At 31.3% G+C, this 25,673-nt stretch overlaps 1 protein-coding gene across 1 annotated transcript; it reads left to right on the top strand.

The window, feature by feature from the left end:
* The first annotated feature begins 750 nt into the window (after positions 1-750).
* On the top strand, positions 751-23,920 carry LOC127730475 (polypeptide N-acetylgalactosaminyltransferase 5-like). The gene is made up of 11 exons (XM_052238900.1): positions 751-1,127; positions 4,379-4,532; positions 6,035-6,201; positions 7,715-7,879; positions 8,337-8,550; positions 8,973-9,090; positions 11,532-11,723; positions 13,163-13,291; positions 15,162-15,266; positions 15,457-15,585; positions 23,635-23,920. Exons 1-11 carry the CDS (start codon positions 842-844, stop codon positions 23,773-23,775), a joined length of 1,800 nt encoding a protein of 599 aa, XP_052094860.1. The 5' UTR covers positions 751-841; the 3' UTR covers positions 23,776-23,920.
* Positions 23,921-25,673: the final 1,753 nt, after the last annotated feature.

Genomic DNA, 25,673 nt, shown 5'->3' with positions numbered 1-25,673 from the left:
GAAAATCAAACTGAATTGCAACATTTATATTTCTTTATTCTGGATAATAGAAAAAAGCAGTTACAAACATTAAATTAAGTCATAAGTCATCAGGCAGTTAGTTTTCTAGTTTAAATTGCATTTTACATTTCGAAGCCTTTTATAGCTTACTATGCGGTATGGGTTTTTGCTATTTGTTGAAGGTCGTACGGTGACCAATAGTTGTTAACTTCTACGTCATTTGGTCTCTGGTGGGGAGGTGTCTCATAGGCAATCTTAACCCATCTTAAAAACATGTTTTACTTCAAATTGTTTATCTTGAAACTCCGGATGTGAAGCAGACAGTGAAAACATTTATTTACTGAACATGATATAAATGTTGCATCTTTTAATGTAAAAATGAGAAGATTGGGTACGATTGCCAATAAGACAACTATCTCCCAAAGACCAAATGAAGTAGATTTAATCAATAACAGGCCACCGTTCGGCCTTCAAAAGTGAACAAAACCTACACTGTATAGAAAGCTATACAAATGTAAGTGTATTTTCTACATGTATTGTTTTCTATGTTTTTCTCTTTGGGAATGGTGTCAATTATATATATGCATATATATTTTCTATGTACGCAATGTGTATACATTGTAGTAGTATGTATATATTTCGTATTTGCATTTAATTTTGAATAAATGACATTGTAGTTGTTTACCTTGCACACATTTGATACTCTTTGTGTTATTCCTTCTAATTTATTTTTTAGGATTATGCCAGGAAAGGATAGTTCATTTAAGTGTTACATCACTCGTGTTCTTTCCTTCGTAAAGTAAACAATTTAATTCATTGCTTTGATTTGCAATTCAGTTACATGATGCGGAGATCTGAAAAGCGGTTTCTGATAAACTTTACGTGTTTATTTTGTTTAATTTGGATATGTGTCACATTCTTAATCAGTAAAAAATACAACTTACTTTTAAGTCAAACATGGATGGAAAGAAGCGCAAACTATTTCAATGTTAAAACTCTACGAAATATGTCGAACAGATCTGAACGTTTGGATTATATCAAAGAAAAAGCTGGATTCAAACATCAGTTAGCAGATCAAGTAAACATCCCTTATAGATGGGCTACAAACTACAGTAACTCCACAGTGGGTAGGTAATACATATGAGACAGTTATGTTTTTTTTTAAATCAATACATTTTTGTGTGTTTTACTATATATATATATATATATATGATACATTTAAAAGTAAACTAAATTGGTAATATCAGAAATAATAGTTTCCTCTGTCCCTTATTAAGAAAAGCTGTTCCAAATGTCGCAATTTTGTACACGAAGAAAAAAGCAGTGTGTTATTTGAGAATAAGTTTCACTCGTTGCCAAATATAAGTGGAAGTTTGTCTCGATGCTTTCTGTAGATCTTTTTGCCTTTTAATTTTTTTACGGGTGAATTTGAAATTCAAAAGGTACTGAACACACTGAAAACGATTTAGTACAGATCTAGACTGACCATACCAGGGGTGTCCGAACAGCATTCGTAAATATAGTTTTATAAATATCTTAAAATTATCTGAAAAAGTTGACCGCGTATTTCCTCTATACTTGTTTCATGTGCTTGTACTTTGTTAAAAAAGGAAGAATGATTCCTCGTGGAATTTGCACATAAAAGATTTGCGACATTTTTACAAATATTTGTTAGATCAAAATTTGATTCATACCCTTCTTGAAGACAACTTTGATAACTTGTTGCATTCTACATTTTTGGAAAGCTAATCGTGTATGAAGTGACGTGTAAAGCACGAAATATAATAATTTGTTAAGAAATTACTAAGATACTTCTGTTAAAACGTTTGTCTTTGTTTTGTATGTTCTTATCATTTATCTGTAGATTTTGAATTAATACTCAAAGTCCGACAAAAACTAAATAGTATATTAACACTTTCTGTACAGGGTCATGTCCAGAATCTTTTATACCAGGGGTTAAGATAAAAAAGAAAAGGTTACAATGAGGGTGTATAGAAGCAGTAGATAGGTGTCAAATAATATTCTCCCGATGGTACCCTGGGGTATAGGAAAAGGTGCAAGTTTTTCCATTTGAGGGGTATAGCTCATCGTGCAAGGAGCGTCAGCTTTACTGTGTTTGATACTTTTAAAATACAAAGTCATGTTTACGGTTTGAATCCGATGCCTTGTGGAGGAAGAGTATGGTGATCTCTGCACGTTAAAAAAACACCTGTAACAACTCTTTGAAGTGGAAATCAGTATGTACATAAAGTGTAAAGTTGTAAACCCGAAGTATCTTGACTGAAAGTACTCTCGAGCCCCTACCCATCCCGCTAATTATATAAATCTGCGTCTGTTTAAGTTTGATTAAATATTTTGAAGAAATAGTAGAAAGTTGTCAAAACAGCATCAATAATCGTAAAATCAAGATATTATACTTTGAATTTTAGTAAAAATTTGTAGGTTCTTCTTGAAAAATATGTAGTTAGTCCCAGATTTTTCCATTCGGACTTGTCATATCGGGTCAGCTCAAGATGACCGTTTTTAAAGACAAAACTTTGTTTTTAGTGTATGCATACAGAACATTGTAAGTCTCTTAAGGTCATGTGTTCATTTTAACAACTCTGCAATTGCTGGTTGTCAATGTGATATGCACCCCATACTAGCTACAATATTTTATGGTGAAATCTGCATTGTACTGTGAACTGAAACCTGCGCATCAGGATGAGCGAGTGGTTAGACGACCGAGAAGAAGGATTATACAATCTATTTATAATGATTATAGCTACTGACTCGCTATGCACTCTTTGCTTAACCAAAATGAAAGAGGTAATACTACATGATCATTATGAAATTAATAAATAAAAAAAAGTTACAGAATAGGTTTGAAATGATAACCAAGCAGCAATTTATAATTTGTAACAACACCAGCAGCTCAATAAAACTGCAAGTATGGCAGTGACAAACACAAAATAACGGCTAGTCGCCAGACACAGCAGACCATTCCAGATCTTTTTTTAAGTTGAACTTCGGATTTTGGTTTGGTTCATGTAGTTTAATTTTGTATGTAGTGTTTTGTGGACGATTGTTTTACTTATGAGGAGTCGATTAATGATTTTGGCCGTGTTTGATTTTTGTAGATCTTTTCTTTCCTGTGGTTTGAGTTATTAACATTTCTCGTTGTCTACTTTATTTTTCAAGATAAATAGCTAAAAATGCAAAGTGGAACGGTAATTAAAGGGCAATAACTCCCATAAGGAGTCATTAACATTTCAGTCAAGTTGATTTATTTTTAGATGCATCGATTATCAAAGTTCCTCCCTGTCTATTCATCTTTTTTAAAGAAAAACTTGTCTTTAAAGGAAAATAACTCCTAGAAGAAGTCGACTATCGATTTGGCTTATTTATAGCACTTGTCTAACTGATTGTTTTAAGTTATTCCATCAACTATAGTTTTCCTGATTATAAAAAACAAATAAGAAACCCAAATCTTTTCATGACAATAACTCCTACATGTATAAGGAATCAATCGACTTATTTCTGCCATGTTTGACTTATTTGTAGTTTCTGTCCTGCTGGTCAGTTTTGCTATTTAAATTTAAGTGAATGGACGACGACGGACGCCAAGAGATAACAATAGCAGTTCGCGCTGGCCATTTGAGCCAGGTGAGCTTAACAGCAATACAGTATGCTCTCAGCATAAGGCCGACAGAATTGTTATTTGAACAACTTAAACAATTGAAAACAGAAGATGTTTTTCAATATCAAAATATGCTATTCACTCTATGAATCCATCTCACATGTAATTTCATTTTCCTGTTTTGTATAATTCTATAGTACATAAATACTAAGAAAGAAAAGTCCTTACTATTGTCATTTGCCTTGTTTGATTCTCAAGCCGTTTAAATATGTGTTGTTTCAAAAAGAAGATATACTTCTTTTTCGAAAAGAAAATCGAGCACACGCAAAGAATAGGTAAGCCCAAATCATAACCTCATAGTTTGAATAACATAAAAAATGAAGATAGTTCAATGAGACTGCAACCCAAGCAAACGACACGAATCTCAAAATACATCTAGTTTAAGAGGTCAACATACGTTTTTCCATAATAGACGAAAGTCTACACAATATGTCAAAGTGTGAAAGTCTAGAAATGTCGTGACAGATACTATCAGGGATCTACCACCGACATTAAATTCCCTAAATTAATAAACATAAGACATAACTAAAGACAACCACATACGAGATCTTGTAATAGGAACATAAACATCAACTTTTTTCTATTAAATCTTGAGTGTGTTATGACTTAACAGTGATTTTTACGCATAATAATTTAGTAATTTATTAACAACATGTATTCGGAGTTTTAATTGTATACAATTTTTATATTATTTTTAAGGATATAAAGGTGAAGGTGTAAGTGTTGATGTAAGCCGTCTGTCACCTGAACAGAAACAGAGATATGACGACGGATGGAAGAAAAATGCTTTCAATCAATATGCTAGTGACATAATACCAGTTAATCGATACGTCGGAGATCACAGGCACGATTTGTAAGACAAAAATACGTATAATACCGTATTCATGTGCATGGCACGTTTAATAACTTTAAACAGGTTCGCTTGATTTTAAAAGCTCGGAAAGCCAATAATATGTGTTCGAGAGCATAGAAATATTAAGGTTATATACTGTTAGCAAATTCGTCTCAAGTTAAAATGAATCATTCCGAATAAAAAAGGTAGTGAATAAATGATACTATCCGATCTGTCATCAAGGACAAATTCCTTAAACGACAAAAACTTTAAGATATTACAAAAACAACCGGCGATGTTACGCGTGTGGGGAAATGAATTTTCTAGATGAGTATAACTGTATAACTGTTACATGTGGAAGTTCAAACTAGTTTTTTTTATATTTCAACCCTTATCTTTATAATCCTATAAGTGGAAGTTAAAAAAAAGTGTACAATAAAAATCAGGTACTTCTATAATAATGAACTCATCATAGATACCAGGATAAAAATTTGGTACTCCAGACGTGCGTTTCGCTTACAAAAGACTCATCAGTGACGCTCGAATCAAAAAAGTAAAAACGGCTAAAATAACTGTACGACAGATCACAAACACGTAAGTGCAAGCAACGCAAAAATAAATTATACGATATCGTATATCAAGCAATGCTCACAGTTGCTTTTTACAAGCTTAAGGCACTTAATCTGCTGATATGAAATAATGCTTTCCAACAGTATCGGCGGGTGTAATTCGGAGTGGATTTCATACAGCAAAGAAGCAAAAGAGACATGGACAATATAAATTGAATCTTCTGCAATACCCAGAGTAAATCTGTTTATAATTTTATGGCAGAAAAAAAAAAAAAAAAAAAAAATATTAACATGTTTCAAACTATAATTAAGCGAAATGATGTTAATATAAAAAGAACACCTGACGCAATGGTTGGACAACACCAATATAATTTTAACCCTAAGCAAAAAGTTATTAAGCCAAAATCAAATATCTACAAAACTAAAGTCAAAAATTATTTGCTTTGCAGATAACTTAGCGTAAACAAATAAATTTCTGATTTTATCAAATTCGCGCATATAAAATCATATTTTTTGTCAATAATAAAATTGAGAATGGAAATGGGGAATATGTCAAAGAGACAACAACCCGACCAAAGAGCAGATAACAGCCGAATCTATATATTTATGATATATAATCAAGGAAATATTTTGACCAATTCATGATATTATCTATATACCTAGCTATTTTAAAAGATATAAGCAGTGAAAGTGATACGTTCGTTGCCATTGAGACGTCACTGCAAATACGTGCATGTCTAACAAACTGAGAAATGTACACTCCATAAGAAAGAAACATCAAAATTTCATCATCAATGAGAGAAAAAAATAACAAAAAGAATAAAAACTCGTCACGTTTGTTAAAAAAAAGGGAGAAGTGCCAGGGAATGAGGATAAAAAAAAAACATTAGTTAAAACCAACAAACAAACATTGAATAACATAAATTATCTTTTGTAGTTTGATTATACTTGCAGGTGTAGAAAGATGGTTTATAAGGAAAATTTACCAGAAGCATCAGTTGTAATCATATTCCATAACGAGGCTTGGAGTGTCTTATGGAGAACTGTATACAGTATATTAAACACATCACCTTCACATCTATTGAAGGACATCTTCCTAGTTGATGATGCCTCAACACAAGGTTAATATGATACTTAAAGAGTAAATATGAATAGAAGGGGTGATACTTGTAGAATAAATGTTATTGGAAGGATATGCATATATATGTGGGGTATTCACCAAACAGCAACCCAACGAAACAAATACACATCAAGGGGACAACGCGGTCTTCAACAACAGACAAGTACATGTATGTATACCATAAAGGTTAAACTCTCTTTACGTCTGGCATAGATCATTAAGGGGATGACACATGTTTTTTTCGATAGTTAACAAGCTGCTCTTTCTCCCTCTCATATCTGTATTATTTAAAGTAGCACAACCGTCTAATTCAGAACAATTTGGGTGATTGTATTTGAATAATTATAATTTTATAATTTTGAAGAAGTATCATGTTAAAGAAGAGATTGTCAGTAACCATTTCCAGAAGAGTTGGTAAACCCAAAATTACATGCCAAATTGTTGACCTAAATTATTATTTACACTATTTTTTGTTCTAAGATTAGCATTGTCAGCTTTTGAGATGTTCCATATATGTCTATTTCATCTACAAATAATTGAATGCGTTTGGTCCGTTAGAATTACTTCCCTTTGTTTACACTCGTAGCCTTTGTTGCCGAAATTACTTTGTTAACAAATGTTAACACTATGTCGATGTTCATGCGTGATACACATAGTAGAATCCTGGGGTTCCTAGAAAGTTGAAATTAAAAGAAAAACAATAATCATTGTTTGGGTTGAGAATTATAAAGAGTAAACACATTTTCTAGAGGTTATTAATCAATGTGTTAACTGGGCCTCTGACTTACAAACTTCCCATACCCTCTGACTTTGATTTAGTTTGTGATTCAGCGTCATGATTTACACTTCAATAACTTCTAGATTTTTTTTTTTAAATGCTACAAAAATGTCTCACATATTTGCTATACGATCCTGTTAAAAAAAATATTTATTTTGAATATTATTGATTTTGAAGGTACTTGGTTCGAATAAAAGGTCTATAGGTCATAATGTAAGAAAACTACGACACGGTTTTAGCGCTAGTTTCAGGTGCTTATTTATGCAAAATAAAACTTCTAAATATGGCACCTATTTAAGAATGTCCTTATTTGTAATACGAGTAACAGTTTAAGCAGTAGCTCATTTTCTTGTAATACCTCATCTGTCTTTATATCTCTGCAGATGACAAAGGTCTAGCATTTAAAACATAAACAGCTGCAGATTGACGTGCTACTTTAATTTATTATTTTACTGAATCGTCTATTATCATTGTCATTTAAATTATATATTTTTTTCTCGTTTTTTTATTGGTCGAAACGAAAGGATTACATTGAGAATATAAAAAAAAACATTTGTTACCCGCTGAGCCATGTGTTAGAGCAGACATTTACCCTCGTATTAACCAATAAGTTTAAAGCTGCCGTTTGGGTATGAAGTATAATAAGGACATCAATTGAATAAGACGATCCTCGTTGTAGCCAATCAAGAACCTTTATTATTATATTCCTATTAAGAATGTGAAAATTCTATTTTAGGACATCTACATCAGAGGCTAACCAAAGAAGTTGATAAATTTTGTAATGTTCATCTGCTTCGAACTGGTGTCAGATCAGGCTTAATCAAAGCTCGATTATTGGGCTTTTCACATGTCAACACAACAGTTGCCATATTTTTAGACTCTCACTGTGAATGTTCGGATGGTATGTAATATTTCATAAACAAGATGGTGATTATTTTTGTCATTTTATGTAGATATTTTATTTACTTTGATAACGATATTCCCATTTCAAAAATGATAATTTATTTACTTTGATAACGATATTCCCATTTCAAAAATCCTATATGTATTTTTTTAAATGCCTTTCCCACGTTGGCATTTACTTGGCGTAAAATAAACATTCTTTCTCAATGTGTCTGTGAAAACTTTAACAATTTATACACATGATTTAGTTAAGTGTTGATAAGGAATGCCTACCTTGAGTGCTTAGAGTAATTCTATAACATTACTCCGAGATAAAATGAGAGTTTACTTTCAACCTATTGTATTTGCTCAAGGCATACCAAAAAGAATTTTTCAACAGTATCCTTCCCCACAAAATAAAATGTGATTAAAGTTAATATACATTGAACATGTTAAATATATTGTATTTGTTTTAGGCTGGCTGGAACCTCTTTTAGATAAGATAGAAAATTGTAACAGAACAGTTGCTGTTCCCTTAGCTGATGAAATCTCAGCAGAAACATTTCAGTTTAATCCGGTAAACATAGAATATATGCACATGGGAGGATTTGACTTCGATTTAAATTTTAACTGGAGACCTGTACCTCAAGAAGAATTGAAGAGGAGAACCAGTATTATAGACTCTGTAAAGTACTCATCCTCCTTTAAAGATAGTCATATATTATTTAGGGGAAAATATATTTGATAACTGAAAGGTTTTTCGAAAATGCAAGATATTAATGATTGTTAACCATAATCTTTTAGGTATATACATTTTGCTTACAAAGATTTGAAATGAAGATGAAAAGCAGACTAACTTGACTGTGATTAAAATTACAAACATTAAATATTCTATTACTTTTTCTAACTTTGCAAATTTTTGTGGTTTTGCCTTCAAACTATTTTGATTCGAGCGCCACTGATGAGTCTTGTGATGCCGAAAAACGTGTCTGGCGTACCAAATTATAAGCCTGGTACAGTTTTATCTTTGATGGGTGTGTGGTTTATAATCGTTAAAGACAAACAGTTCTGACATTTTGTCATTATTTAACAAATCTAATTATCATTTTCAGAACTCCAACGTTCCTTGGGTGTTGTTTTGCAATTAGTGTGGATTTCTTCAAACATTTAGGAACATACGACCCAGGCTTCCAGATATGGGGGTCAGAAAATTTAGAACTATCTTTCAAGGTATGTTTTATATGAATAATTAAAATACACAGTAATTTATAATATCAAAAGGAACATACAAATTCAGTCAATATATGTATAAAGCATTCTTTTAGACCACCGTGCCGTAGTTGTCTATTAAACTTATCATTTTTCAGAAATCACTAGATTGGTCAATCTGTATGCAGTAAAGAAGACAAAGGTGATAAATTTTCTATGTGTACGTATATTAACAAAGTGCTTCATCTTGAACAAAAATTGAAAAATTATTTGTTTAAATCTGAAATATTGGAGTTTAACATAATCAATATACGCTGTTTTCAAACCCAAAAATCTACTATGGACTCAAAAGAAATAATCTGATATTACATTCCTCAATTTACAGATTTCACGAAGTATTCTCATAAAATTAAGTCGAAAGTATGTGTGAGTGTCCATTTAGTATTTAAAACGTCTGACCTTCAGAAGTGAAAACAATTTTAAATAGACTAAGTGTTGTCTACGGCTAACCATTTAGCTGATTAATTGTAGGAAGGTCCGAATATTGAAAATTACAAAAGTTTACCGGCAAATCAGACAGACCTTTTCCCTTCAAATAGATTTGATATACATATATATTAAAATAAAGTATAATGAGATTAAATTTTAAAATGATCATCGTGGTACTTAATTGGAAAATCAATTGTCCGGTACAGTGCACATAAAGTTTAAGCTTCTTTTTTCTAACCTGTAACACGAAAAGGCATTTGCGCTCCAGACACTGTGGACATTTTCGCTTTAAACTTTGATACACCTGTACTAAATTACCCGGACATTTGCACTTGTTAACTATAAAAGGGTATCTGTACTATCAATTGTGAACGATCATAGAGAAAACGGACAACATATTTTTTACATGTACGACAAATTTAGTGTGATTGTATTATGTAAAAGACACTTTTATAGATGGAAGATACTTAAATTATTCCAGCAGCTTTATACCTTGATGAATTTTAAAACGGAAACTATATTCGTCTAGTGTTCATCCGTTTACATGGAAAGTCTATCATCATGATTGGTATTAAAGATTTATTTCAATACATACGCCTTCTTGAAGTATTGTCGTTTTCGTTCGGATCGGGCATGGTGGCGAAATACTCAGTCGTTTGGACTCTCTAAGGAACATGTGATGTAGAAAACTGGTAACATACAACATGTACAATTTTCGAGCTGTCGTTTCTTCCAGATAAGAATGTTGAAGATTCCGTTATAGATGATATGATGACTGAAGCTCCCCAATAATCTTGATGTTATCAAATTTGCAGATTATATAACAGAAATTACGTAACCGTTGACTAAAACTCAGATGCTATGTTGATAAAGAGCAAACGTCCTACAGAAAAGGGCAAATGTCTTAAGTATTGAAGCGTGAATGTTCATTAAAAAAGCACAAGTATCTCGCCGTCAGGATATAATTGATAATTTGATAAAAAAAAAAAAACAATTCAATTTTACAAAATCAATTAGCATGACATCACACATGTATGTCTATTAGCTTGGAGCAAAATCCAATTCAAAAGTTAGCACAATGTGCACATTGCTGAACTCAATGTTAAGCTGCAGAAGTCTTGTGTAATTGCAGTTCGACTGCTATCTCATTGATGTTCATTGGCATTTCGTTTTATTTAGATATCTATGCAAAAGAAAGCTTTATTTTTGTTTTTATAAAATTATTACAACAATTTCGAGGATAACGACAAACTGTAATTCAAGGTAAATAAGAAAAAAAGCAAAAGGAACTTGCATTTGGACAGAGATACATTTGTAACTGTGAATGTCCGAACAGACAACATAACTAGGTTGCCAATATTTATGACCACTAATCTAAGACAATGAGTGTTACATGTAGATGGTAAAGAATGAATATCAAAGCGATCAAATGTAGATACGGAGCAAATTCCATAGGAACGATAAACAATGAAAAGATGTAGCTTAAATATCATTATGATAACAACCCAATAGTAAAAAGGTCTAAAGGTCAATGTGCGATGCACATGTGCACACATCATATCTTTTGGATACATTGAAGTTATTTCAGTTTTAAAAAAAGTTCAATTTGAGAAAAAGGGAAAAGCATTTAGTACCCATTTTACAAGTTTAAAGGTGTGCATTAGACTGATAAATCTGTTTCAAATATGATCGATGTAGTAACAAACCTGGGACCTAAGACAGCATCTGCCAGTTTAAACGTATGCTTTAAGAAATCCGAATTTAAATGGTTAAACCTTATATATGTGTCATCTGTACTATTATTTGTCTGTTTGTCTTTTTATTTTTGGCCATGGCGTTGTCAGTTTGTTTTCGATCTATGAGTTTGACTGTCCCTCTGGTATCTTTCGTCCCTCTTTTATATACATAAAAATGATTTTTTCCTGTGCATACTTAAACTCAGTTTTGTATTGACCTGTGTTTTTACAATGTAGACCTGGATGTGTGGTGGATCACTGGAAATTATTCCCTGTTCTCACATTGGTCATATGTTCCGGAATACCATGCCATATTCCTGGGGTGATAATGGCATGCAAATATTGATAAAAAACAGTCTCCGATTGGCTGAAGTTTGGATGGATGACTTTAAAAGGTTTTATCATGACAGAATATTTTATAACATAAAAGTAAGTAAGCATAAAAAAATCTACAAATTAGAATATGGTGATTTGAATAAGGACAGAAAATTCTTACATGCACTTGACATAACCGCCGGCAAAATACAAATGTGACAGAGATTGTATTGCTGGTCTCCACTTTGAAGTCACAGAGAGAACTCTAATGCAGAAAAAAGGTCTAACCTCCCTAATGGTACAATGCGGTCTCTAGAACCTGATTGTGTGTTAGTGTGTTTGTGTACGTGTCACCAAACGTGTTTGCTCTCTGATTCTGAACACCTTTTCCTCAAATGTATGATCCGTAGCTATCGCGGCTGTTTGATGCCTTAGTATGCCTATGATCATATCTATTACTTAATTGTGTTATAATAAACAACTGCTTCTGCCTCTGAATTCATTTAAGTAAATATTATGATAAAAAATAAAATGTATTACCGATTCAATGTTCAAAGAAAATTCAATCATTTTCCGTAAAATAAAAACCACCCGTGTTCAATAACATAGTATTTATCTTTTCGAATCATATCCACTTACTTTGCAAATAGGCGTTTGTCAAGGAATAACTTAATAGTTTTTTCGTTTCAGAATATGTTATGATAAATTGAAGTTCAATTTTGTGGTTATTATTCTTTTTGTTTAGTATTTCCAATTTAGAATTGGCATGTAAAGCTAAATGGTAAAAATATAAATATCAACTCCACTTTTTCATATATTTTTCATAAAGATGTTTTAGATGTTTATTTCAAAATACAGCTCAGCCGCAGTAACTGCGTAACAAGAGCGACAATATATACATGTTTGTATATAGCAGCGCAGTTTACTTAATCCTTCATGTTATTTGTTTTCGTTTTTATTATAATTTTAAAAAAATGCTCACTTAAAGCTTAATAAAAAAGACCATAATCTTAAAGCGCTCAATCCATTTTCTTTTGCAATTTAATTATTCATTTGTTTTCATTTTTATTTTCATTTAAGAATAAGTACTCATTCAAAATCAAAACTTTTACAGTCTTATGCTTTTTTCGATTTTTTTTCATGTTGTTTTTTTTTTTTACTAAAACAACATCCATTACCTAAAGCAACAACTATTCGATCCTTCTTTTTTGGCATTCAAGAAATATGTATTTCATAAATGTGAGCATTCCAGGAAGGCATACTTAAATGGGATCTGTGTTAAATATTTGAACAATTATTTGCCAAAAAATAAACTTGATATTGTGTAACAAAGCGTGGTGAAAAGTCAGCTTACAGAAATATCATATACACTCTATAGCCATGTCAATTACCTGTATGGTTATTAATTACATCATACATGTCATACTCAGCGAAATATGTACAGGCGTTATAATCAATTGGGGGGAAAATATTGATAACTTAGACATTTACGTTAAAGGACATTATTTTTATATCTAAGAAATTATATATTGAAAGTTATTGCATTTTTGTAGTTTGATATCGGTGACATTACAGACCGTAAAAAATTAAGAAGGTCTCTTAAGTGTCACAGTTTTGACTGGTATTTGAAAAACGTGTATCCAGGATTATTTCTTCCATATAACAGTCAGGCCACAGGACATGTAAGTATCACACATATGATAAAACATTGGTTTTATTTATTACCTAGCCCTACGGGTGCCATCTACAAAAAATAACTGGTGTTAGTAACTTTCGTTTTCTGCGTGATAACAGACATATTCCAACCAATCTGTCTTCGAATTCCATGCGATATTGATTCTGCAAATACTGTAATCAGTATGAAGATTAAGACCCATATGTGGTTTCTTGTTTATCATAAAGCTATTCAAATTTCTCAGAAAAATATACCTCATAGCAATTAAAATGATTGTACAGTACTAATTGTACTTTTCTCAAGCATACTAGCTTGACAACATCAGACTAAGGAATATGAAACCAATGCCTAAAACAGCGTCATAATAGCGTTCAATCTGAAACAATGCCAACCATATCAAATGAAGACGCTTCTTCTACTATTGTAATGTGACTACAAATGTAAATGGAGCAAATGTTTGATCTTAAGGTATCTAGACTGACCCTTTTGAAAGCTGAGAAAATTTAATTAAGATTTTTTTATACAAACATGTACGTATTACGCTCACTGTCGTATGCATGAATTTTTTAAGACAAGACAAGACAAGACAAGACAAGACAAGACAAGACAAGACAAGACAAGACAAGACAAGACAAGACAAGACAAGACAAGACAAGACAAGACAAGACAAGACAAGACAAGACAAGACAAGACAAGACAAGACAAGACAAGACAAGACAAGACAAGACAAGACAAGACAAGACAAGACAAGACAAGACAAGACAAGACAAGACAAGACAAGACAAGACAAGACAAGACAAGACAAGACAAGACTAGACTTATTTAAGTCTCACCTCTTCATTTTATAAAACATTGAAAATAGTTAATAACACATAATCATTAAACATACAAGAGCCACATTACCTACACTATTTAATTAGCAATATAAAATACAACTTATTTTCAATAAAATGTCATTGCAGATTTTAGCAGTATAAAAGTAAATGTGAATAAAAATATAAAGGAGTAGGTCCAGTAAGACCCCTTTTTGGCCCCAAAATATAGCAGTTTTACAAAATTGTTAAAATGTAAACTTTAAGTTATTTATTGGTAAGAAGAATGTTTCTGCTACATAAATATGGGCTGTTTTTGACAATAAAATGCACATATATCGGGTACTAGCATCCTTTACTCAGGCTAAATTACTGAAATCTTCACAATTTTAGCATTTTAGTTAAATTTTAGACGGTTTCCGTCTAAAATGAAAGTGGCCGCACTTGTGTTCATTCTTAATATTGAAATGCAAGTTGTATTTGATGATAATACATAACATATATAAAGGTTGAGGATGAACACGGATGCGGCCACTTTCATTTTTGACAAAAACCATCTAAAAAGTGACATTTTTGGCATATTTGATATATTTTTCATATTTAAGCTTGAATCGGAGCTTTTGTAATGACTAAATCAGTTAAAATCTTTCACATAAACTAATAGAATCAACTGAAATAGACACTTTAGTGTTCAAAAAGTGTCCAAAATCCTCGTCATATGAACCTGAAATTTGAGGCCAAAATCGGCCCTTACCGGACCTACTCCTTTATCGTCATCATTCATTACAAGTGTTGGTAAAACAAATTTTTTTTCAACTAAAAGACCTTCATACCTTCCAATCTCAATTTGCAAAGAAAGCAGTACCACTTCTAAATTTTTCAAATGCTCTTCTGTATTTTCCAGGTATGTTTTCAATAATTATTTTTCTTCGTAAAATTCACTATGATAATCAAAATTTTATCCGGCTTTCAATTGTCATACATTGTCTGTGTTGATTCGGAGCTTAAAACAACTAAATATCTTTTGATCTATTTTTTGTTTTTGTTTGTTTCTTTTATAAACAGATACGCAATGCAGCTACTGAATTGTGTATAGAATCTCCAGTGATGGGCTTTATGATGTACAGAGAAGTTAATCTTAAGCCATGTAGCGATTACGCGTTCAATCAGGTATACTTGTTTCGGTATAAAATCATTTAATTTTGAAAGAACTTAAAAAAATGGTAGTTATTCGCTAATTAATAACTGAATGTCTTCGTTAAATAAATGATGTAACCTAATGTCATACTTTATTCTTTTTTTTTTTTAATCTACATAAGGTAATACGGATGTGTAAATTATTGTATTTTGTTCACTTCAGCACTGGACGTTAACAGAGGACAACACAATTAGACGAGATGAGGGATGCCTTGGTTATCAGGGACTTCACTCTTTTGTAGTCATGCCATGTAACCCTCTCGCCTCACAGATTAAATGGACATATTCACAAGTATAGTCATTTGTTTCTTGCATAAAATATAACAGTTAAAACTCACAAACACACAAAAATACACAAAACTTAATCGTATTTAAGTCTAGTTAACAATGCAACGAATCAAGCGAAGTTTGTGCTAAATGTCAACGAGAAAAACAAAACAAATATGTATGTCTGAAGTTGTCCATCAACCAAACTTAAACAAAATGACACTATTGACCATAATAGCGTAAGAATTTATTGTTCATTTTCCTATTTGTTATTAATTTAAATAGTTTTGTAACCATTTCAAAATGTCTTCCACTAATTCGCACAAAAGGAGTCCCCGAATTTTCTATGATATAAAATAGATGTCTCATTAGACCCAAGTATTGGGTGTTATTCAGGATGTTTATAAATGTGCATTTAAAACTTATTCAACCACATCTGAGTATAAAAAGGAAAAATTAAGCATTTCTTCCAAAGAAACGACAAATAAAAATGTGTAGAATAATTCTATAAATGTATACAATGCACGTAAATATGACCCAACGATATTTATGTAATACGAATAAAGACCATAAAAGGGCAATCCCACAGTTAAACTCATTGAAAATTATATTAAATAACCTGGTTTTATGGTGTCTTCAATCTATTCAAACATTTGAAAAATATATATTCAACCTATGCCTACAAACAAAATTCAATAGGTGTTGTTATAACGATTGATAATAAATTACAGTCAGTATTTTTTAGCCTTAAAAAATACTCATTTAGAATAAGAAACAACAGTTAAATACTTGTAAAATTATGCTGTAGTAAAAATATGAAATTTGAAGATAAAAATAGTCAAAATAATGCAATAGAACACTTCTATATGGAAAAAAAATGTGTTGTTCTAAATACAAAATAAAAAATAAACCTAAACAAATATAAATCAAAAAAGTAAAAATAAAGTAAAAATATATTTTATTTGTGAATTTATTAATATACAAGATTTGTTCACTTATGACATGTTGCCGAGTCTCGAAGCTAAAAAGTGCATTAAATCTAATTTATGTCTTCTATTTAAATTTAAATTTTATTTTGAAAAGTTGCTTAATTATCTTTTTGGTAATAACATAAAGACAAATTGGCTTTTTAATTACTAGTTTTGAGAGTTCTTTGATGAAGTATGATTTCTACGTGTTTGAAACATAATTCCCTATTGAATTTTACAATTATTTAAAAAAGAATAGTGCACTAATATTTTTGTCAAATAAGTTCTACATTGCCAAATTCAATACACAGAGAATTACATTTTGGTAAGCACATATGAGTAGCGGCATTATTATATCAATGTACATAAAAGTATGAACGGTAATACGTCAGACGGCTCCTGAAACTTTCAGATTTTGAGAGGCCAGATATGTACTTTCTAGAATATATGATATTCACAACAAATAATATGTCCGTTTATCAGACTATTTAAGCTGCATATATGTATACAGTAGTTTTCATGTAATATACCAAATCTCAATATTAAAGTGATATGTTTTTCTAAAAAAAAAACCCACTAAAGTATATGTATATATATATATATATGTCTTTTGTATGATGTAATACTAATAGTGAACGTTGTAAATTTGTATTTAATTCACGTGTAAGTATTGATAATTTACGAAATATGTGCTTTGGTATATTACAATACATGGAAATGCTGAATATATCACTATTGTAATAAGAAGTAACACAACCATATACAAAAACACAATTATTTCAATTATACTGAACTGTGAATTAAATACACTTTTCAATGTAAAGCAGATTTTAGATAGTGCTTAACACTCCTTACTTTCATGCATTTCTACATCGGATCTGTGTTTTTGTTAGAAGTATTTCTGCTTTGCATAGATCTGATGAGTAAAGCCCTTTTCAAGTAATTTTTATAGTTTGTTCTTATGTTGTACTGATACATGTAAACCACTGTGCCAGGTTAGGGGAAGGTTGGCGCCTTCAAATTAGTTTAACCCCGCCACATTCTGTATGTGCCTGTCCCAAGTCAGAAGCCTGCAATTCAGTGATTGTCGTTTGTTGCTGTATATCATATTTGTTTTTCGTTCATTATTTTGTGCATAAATCAGGCGTTAGATTTCTCTTTTGAATTGTTTTACATTTGTCATTTCGGGGCCTTTATAGCTGACTATGTAGTATGGGTATTATTCACTGTTGAAGACCGTACGGTAACCCATAGCTGTTAACTTCTATGTCATTTGGTCTCTGGTGGACAGTTGTCACATTGGCAATTATGCCCCTTTTTTATTTTATATTTGACGTAATTCTACTTAAAATATCAACAAATATGTTCATCATATATTGTATGGTATCCACGTGATACTGGTATACATGTATATAATATGTTTATAAACGAAAATCCTTAATTTTCATTGTTTTATTATGTTACTTCTTAATACAATGAGATCGGCAACACATAGAGTTGCCTCCATTTTCACTATCACAAGTATCAACAATAGTTTTGAGTACACTTAAACGCTAGTTTTAAACTGGTTGTAGATTAATTTTCCCCAAATCATTTTTTGTTTTCATAACAATTAATCTTTTACATTCTATTCAACCTATTCCAACTTTTTTTCATATCATTTTATACCTAAATTTCAAAATGTTGGCATCGGTTAAAGGCATAGGTTTTATAGAGGTTTGCGAGATTTTCAACCTTTTAGAAGAAACGCCAGATTCGTCAACTAATTCAATAAACCCTGTATATAAATAAAATGATAAAAATAAGACAAAGAAATAAAACTATTATTGGAATTTTGGTAATGAAATGAATGCCCTGCTTCAGAGAGAAAAAAAATGTGTATGATAACGCTTTCCTTGGGGGAAAAAATAATTGTACAATGTTAAATTGGTACGTAAATGTATTTCTTTTTTAAGAAATGTCCTGGAAGTCTCATTGAAGTGCAGGAAGTTTTAGATGGATTTAAGGAAAACATGGACGATTCACATTGTAATTTAACATGTCACCATTCTTCCAAGTGTACTTCTCTTCTACCGTATTTTGTTTTTTGTATAAAATATAAACTGTAGCATGAATGGAACTACTACGTGCAGAAACAGTAATTAAAACTTCACATTTAAACAGATAAGTTATACAATTAACAAAATTCAAAAGCGAGTTAAAAAGTGCTTGGAAGAAAAATGTCCAAGTATCACTCTGCAATGTCTTCAAATCATATCTACTAATCGAAACTGTTAGATACTGACATATGATATGAAAGAATACTATCACTTGTTTATTACAATTACTAAAATCTAGTGAATTGTTACAAGTAATTTAGCTCAAACTAAAATACCTTAGTGATCCAACTCACCTTAAACCGAAAAATTTATTAACAGCGGGTTCAAAAACCGCATGATGATATGTCCATTACTGCTTCCTGTAATTAAACCATGTTATAATGCATTTGTCAAATGTCACATTAATTAAGATGATTTATTTTGTCAAATTTCACTTTATGTTTATTTTAATTTTGTATTAATATTTTAAAGTCTATCACGTTTGTTATCTCCAACATGTCTATTCGGGAAGAAGAAAATAAGGTTCTATTTTTTTTTTAAATATCAACAAATATTTTCATCATATATTGTATGGTATCCACGTGATACTGGTATACATGTATATATGTTTATAAACAAAAATCCTTAATTTTCATTGTTTTATTATGTTACTTCTTAATACAATGAGATCGGCAACACATAGAGTTGCCTTCATTTTCACTATCACAAGTATCAACAATAGTTTTGAGTACACTTAAACTGGTTGTAGATTAATTTTCCCCTAATTATTTTTTGTTTTCATAACAATTAATCTTTTATATTCTATTCAACCTATTCCAACAATTTTTCATATCATTTTATACCTTTCTTTCTTTCTTTATTCTCAATAAACCATATACATAGGTATAGAGAAGACATTTATGTACAGTATTTACAATAAGACAGAACAAACAAGACAATTGATAAGACAATGTATGAAATAAATTTTAGCCAGGAGCACATATACCTGTGTTGATAATCTTTATAAATTTACAAAGTTTAATCAGTTTTGATTTGTGTTTTGAAGACATAATCTGCTTGTATTTTACAATATTTGCATTTTTAAAATAATAATGTGACATACAATGTTTCCTGTTTTCTTCAAAGTATTTACATTCTAATATGTAATGAAATTCATCACCAATGTCATTTTTATTACATAGAAGACACAGTCTATTATTTCTAACTATATTGTTCCATCTACCCTGTTCAATAGGGAGCTTGTGATTTGTGGTCCTAAATCTACACAAATCAATAGATAGTTTGTTCCCAAGAATTTCAAAATAATCTTCTTTTCCAAAAAAATCTTTAAAAAGTTTATAATTAAGTGCTTTTGGTGAGTTTTCAAGCAGAGAATGCCAGACTTGTACAAACTGATCTTTAAGTCTGAGCTTGATGAATGAAACTAACCATTTGCAATTTATAAATGATTGTGTTTCCCATACATTTGGGATACCACATTCATTTAAAATAGTCTTTACTCTGTTTAACCATGAAAAATTCACATTGTCATTAATAGACATGTGATAACACAATTTATATAAAGTATATGATAGTTTCGTCACTTTACCAGAATTTAATTTCCCCCAAAATGAGATCAATCTAGTTTTTATGTCCAAGTCTATAGGATATTTTCCAAGCTCCCATAAATCATGTAAGAGGGTGTTGATGTTTTCAGACCTAATAATAATTTACAAAATTTCAGTTGTACCCTTTCAATTATGTCATTATTTCCAATACCCCATACTTCACAACCGTACAGTAATATTGGTTTCACCATTTTATCAAATAAGTCCAACTGACTACATATAGAAAGATTATGAAGACGACCTAGTCTTAACACTTCGTAAAGAGCCTTAGTGGCCTTTTCTACGTTAAATTGTTTTGTTTTATTAAAATTGCCTGTTCTTGTTAGAATAATGCCCAAGTAGTTAAATTCATCAACGATATCCAGTTTTTTTCCATTAAAGAAAAATTGAAAATTACATGATGGTCGTCTCCTTGAAAAAACTACGACCTTTGTTTTATCAACATTTACTTTTAGCCTCCATACATCTGTGTAATCTAGAAAACAATCTAATAGTTTTTGGAGTTCAGTTGCGGATTCGGCCATCAACACAGTATCATCAGCATACAGAATAATAAAAAGTTTTAAAAATATGTCAAGTTTTTCTTCAAGCTCTGTTGACACTGATTTAAGGCCCTCTATATTACATGTTTGCAAAAATGAATCAAGATCATTTAAAAATAGAGAAAAAAGAAAAGGCGATAAATTTTCGCCTTGTCTAACCCCGTTACTACATGGGAAAAAATCAGACATGGAATTGTTATATGAAATACACGACTTAGTACCTTGATACATATTAACAATTACATTATAAATACATCCATTCATATTATTCAAAAGCATTTTGTACCACAGTGCGTCTCGCCAAATCGTGTCAAACGCTTTTTCAAAGTCGACGAATGCACAAAATAATTTTTTCTTTTTTAATTTTAAAATTTCAAACAATGAATGAATTACAAATAAATTATCAATTGTTGAATAACCCTTTCTAAAACCACATTGGTTTTCGTTTAAAATCATAAATTCTTCAGAGAAAAGATCTAGTCGCTCGCATAAAATTGCGGTAAAAAGTTTCCCCATACAACTCAAAATGGTAATAGGTCTAAAATTTTTGGGGTCCAACTTGCTACCTTTATTTTTATAAACAGGCTTAATGTAACCAATTAACCAACTGCCAGGAATAGTACCAGTGCGAAATATAACGTTAAATAATTTTTCGTATAATTCAATGAATAAGCCAGATGTCGACTTGATATATTCATTTATTATATGATCATCCCCAAATGCTTTATCATTTTTCAGGTTTTTAATTCCCTTAAGAATTTCGTCTTTTGAAATTCTCGTGTTTAAATTTTCGTTAAGTCTGTCAACATCATTCGGATTTAGAGTTGGAATATTTGTATTTTCTTCATCATCTGGGGCCGCGTTCAAGTTTTTGAAAAAATCGAACAATTTAGTAATAGGGATGTCGGGTTGGTCTCTTTTTTTTCTACTGTTCAACAATTTCCAATACTCTTTTGAGTTATTGGATCTCAATACGTTTATTTTTTTAGCCATTTTGTTTCTATGTGCAATAATTGCTTTATCTAAAGTTTTTTTGTATTGTTTCGCCGAAGATTTCATAATTTGGCAGTTTTGTTCTGATCTATTGTTTTTAAATTTTCTTTTGAGCTTGCGATAATTTTGGCGAGCAAATTTACAGTCACTGTCAAACCATTCTTTATCAAATTTTACTGGCTTGTTTTTAGATTTCTTTGAACCACTAGTTTTAGTAACCCCAAATGTTGCCTTGGCAGAGTCCAAAAATAAGTCACACATGTTATCTACAATCATGTTCAATTCATTTTTTTCAAAAATCGCATGATGATATGTCCATTACTGCTACCTGTAATTAAACCATGTTATAATGCATTTGTCAAATGTCACATGAATTTAGATGATTTATTTTGTCAAATTTCACTTTATGTTTATTTTAATTTTGTATTAATATTTTAAAGTCTATCACGTTTGTTATCTCAAACATGTCTATTCGGGAAGGAGAAAATAAGGTTCTTTTTTTTTTAAATATTAACAAATATTTTCATCATATATTGTATGGTATCCACGTGATACTGGTATACATGTATATGTTTATAAACATGTCTATTCGGGAAGGAGAAAATAAGGTCCTATTTTTTTAAATATCAACAAATATTTTTATTTCCCCACAATAAAAAAGACACTAAATACAGATCGGAGAATACACGAAGTAAACTGTTTTCTTATATTCCGGCAAACCTTATCATTAACCATCAGGATAACCGTTGTTTAGAACTGTCTACTGATAGGACAACAGTTATATTATCTTTATAACCGACCGGAGGTCTAACTACGACATATCAGCGGAGATATTTTCTTAAAGGATTGCACATTAAATTTTACCTATGTTGTTATATAGCAAGATGTTTTTTTTCTCGGAAATCATATTTTACGAGCAAATTCTGATATTCTGTACTTAAAATGTTCATTTTTATTAATAGAATGGTTCTTTTTCCAATATTATCCATACAATATCTGACAATTTTACACAACCTGTAACTAGAAAAAAGTTCCTTGTTGATTACTTTCATCGTAACTGTTAAGCTCTCGACAGCATCATCTTTATAGTCTTTCATACAAATATGTTTATTGTAACGGATATGACAACCGAATTAAAAACATAAAAAAGATTTTTAGTTTGCTGTATATTCAAAACCTGACCATAAAAATTTTGTGATTAACAAATAGGCTAAATGCATCGCTGTGCACTTCTTGTTGCCCGTCAAAGAAATTTTTTTATTTAAATAAAATCAAAAATATAAAGACTAGGTCTTCAACATACCAAAAAGTTGATCCTAGAAATAAGAAGAGGGGGTATAATCACCAATAAGACAACACTCCACCAGAGACCGAATGACATAAAAGTTAACAAGTATAGGTCACCGCACGGCCTTCAACAAGGAGCAAAACCCATATCGCATAGTAAGCTATAAAGGCCCCGAAATGAAAAATGTAAAACAATTCATACGAGAAAACTAACAGCCTGATTTATGTAAAAAAAAACAATGAACGAAAAACAAATATGATATACAGCAACAAACGACGACCACTGAATTACAGACTCCTGACTTGGAACAGGCAAATACAGAATGTGGCGGGGTCAAACATGTTTGCGGGCGGCCAACCCTCCCTTAACCTGGGACAGTGGTGTAACAGCACAACATATGAACTAACTATAAAAATCAGTTGATAAAGGGCTTAACTCATCAGATCGGTACAAAGCAGAAAAACAAATATCAAAAACACAGACAGGACGTGGCAGGGTATTGATACATCACCACAATAATCAATAAACAATATACAGATCGGAGAATACACGCAGTAAACTGTTTTCTTATATTCAGGCAAACTACATCATTAGCCACCAGGATAACCGTTGTTTAGAACTGTCTACTGATAGGACAACAGTTAATGTGAAACCTTGTAACGGTGGAAGTGAACAAGTATGGGCCTGGCCTCGTCGGACGCTTAAGAAAAGGTCGTGATTCGAACTGATAGTAGACCATTTACGTTAACATCAACCAAACATATGGGCACTAGATACACGTAGCAGTCTTCTATTTGTTATTAATACAATGGACACTTGTGAACTATAAACAATCATAAAACTCATTTATTTACATTGCTGAATCTTTTTGCTTGTTGGTTTATACAGTGGATTAATTTAAAACAAATATTCACTGAAAATTGATTTAATTGTTTTTTAAACCCTTTACACGAGTAACCCTCATTCTTACGAACAGAAAGACCGACAAACCTTGTTGCATATATAAGGACACCGCAGATACAAATATCTTATTTTAGGAGGGGACAAAGATTGTTTGGAAAAACACTCTGATTCAAACGAAATTGTTTGTCGTTTTCTGAAACTGATGATATACACAAAATAACTGATGACGATAAATCCAGAAAAGCGCTTCGATCACTTAAAACGCATACAGTGTTATCATTATTTATATTTTTTGATTATGAGTCAGACTTCAAAAAGACGCTTCTCAGGAGAACTAAGCATTACCCTTTAACATTACAGTCTGCTCTTTAGACGAAGTCCTCTCACTGAACAATTCAGTTTGTTAACTATATAGATCTCTAGATCAACATGGTCAACAAATTTGAATTATTAATTTCGAAGACTTCATCTGTATATTTTAATGTTCTAGCTTCTTGCATTTAGCAGACTCGTCTGGAGGATTTGTTTTTTGATAATACCAATGCAGTTTCTTCATACGAACAAAGGGAAGGCAACGAGAAGAATTGAAAAGTTTGTTCCAAATTCCGACTGCCTGGTAAAAACAGAACGTAACAAATGTGTAAACAACCAACAAGATATCAAAACAATGATTTGCACTTCTTTGTCACCATTTCGCAGAGCTACTTAGTAAAAAATGACTGATTCAAATTAAATAGGCAGATATCATGGGAATTATTAAAATGATAGGATGGTAACTCTTGCCGTTTTTAAAATTCTGAATTAAATAAAAAAAAATATATGATTCCAATGGGAATATGGCTTTACCTTGAAAGTTGACTTGTTTCCTATGGAGGATAATCTCTAATTAGAATTAAAAACCGCAATGGAAGAAGGTATTACCTATGGGAGAACACTAATTCCAATGGGAAATACAAAAATTGGTCTCACAAAGATCTTTTAACTAAAAATGGTTCAAGTCTTGTTTATTTTATCTTTTATAGATTTTAATAGTTAAAGTGATATAAATTATTATTCATTTTGTGCTAAATTAACATTGATTAGATATATCAATAAAATTGATGATATAGAAATTAAATACACAGGGGCGAATACATAGTCGTTTGGGGTACACAAAGAGATCTTCTCGTGAAGGGGGGGAATGCCACGCTTTCTGCATATGAGTGCCCTTTAACACCCCTTTCAGGGACCCGTCGTTGGTCCATTGCAAGGCAAATGATTGCCATGTCCGAATGTCGTCCTTTTCCAGAGCAAGTCTAAATATCCCGCTTTTCATTGTTGTCTTCCCATTTCGTATATATCTGTTTTAATTTTTTAACTCCAAATATTTGCCATTGGACGTTCAGCCGAAAACAGTCGTTGTTCAGTGTATAATATTAAAAAATAAATTTCTAAAAATATATTGCAAATTGTTTTTCAATGCAAAGTATGCCTCTATGTCATCAGTGTAAAAGGTATGTCTCTGTTGATTGATGTCCGTTCGCTATTGCTATTACTATTGCACGAGGATAATAACTTTATATATTAAAACAAATGGATTTCCTCTCTAATTCAGTTCAGCAGAATATATTATTCTACATTGCTGGTAAACAACAATACGGAATAAGGGGTCAGCATCCATATTCCTTTTCATTTGGCCCAAGAATCGCACGTTCTGGACAGTCATTATAATCA

The sequence above is a fragment of the Mytilus californianus genome, unplaced genomic scaffold, assembly GCF_021869535.1.
Source record: "Mytilus californianus isolate M0D057914Y unplaced genomic scaffold, xbMytCali1.0.p SCAF_2, whole genome shotgun sequence".
NCBI lineage: Eukaryota > Metazoa > Mollusca > Bivalvia > Mytilida > Mytilidae > Mytilus > Mytilus californianus.
This window is presented reverse-complemented; position numbering and strand designations above follow the sequence as displayed.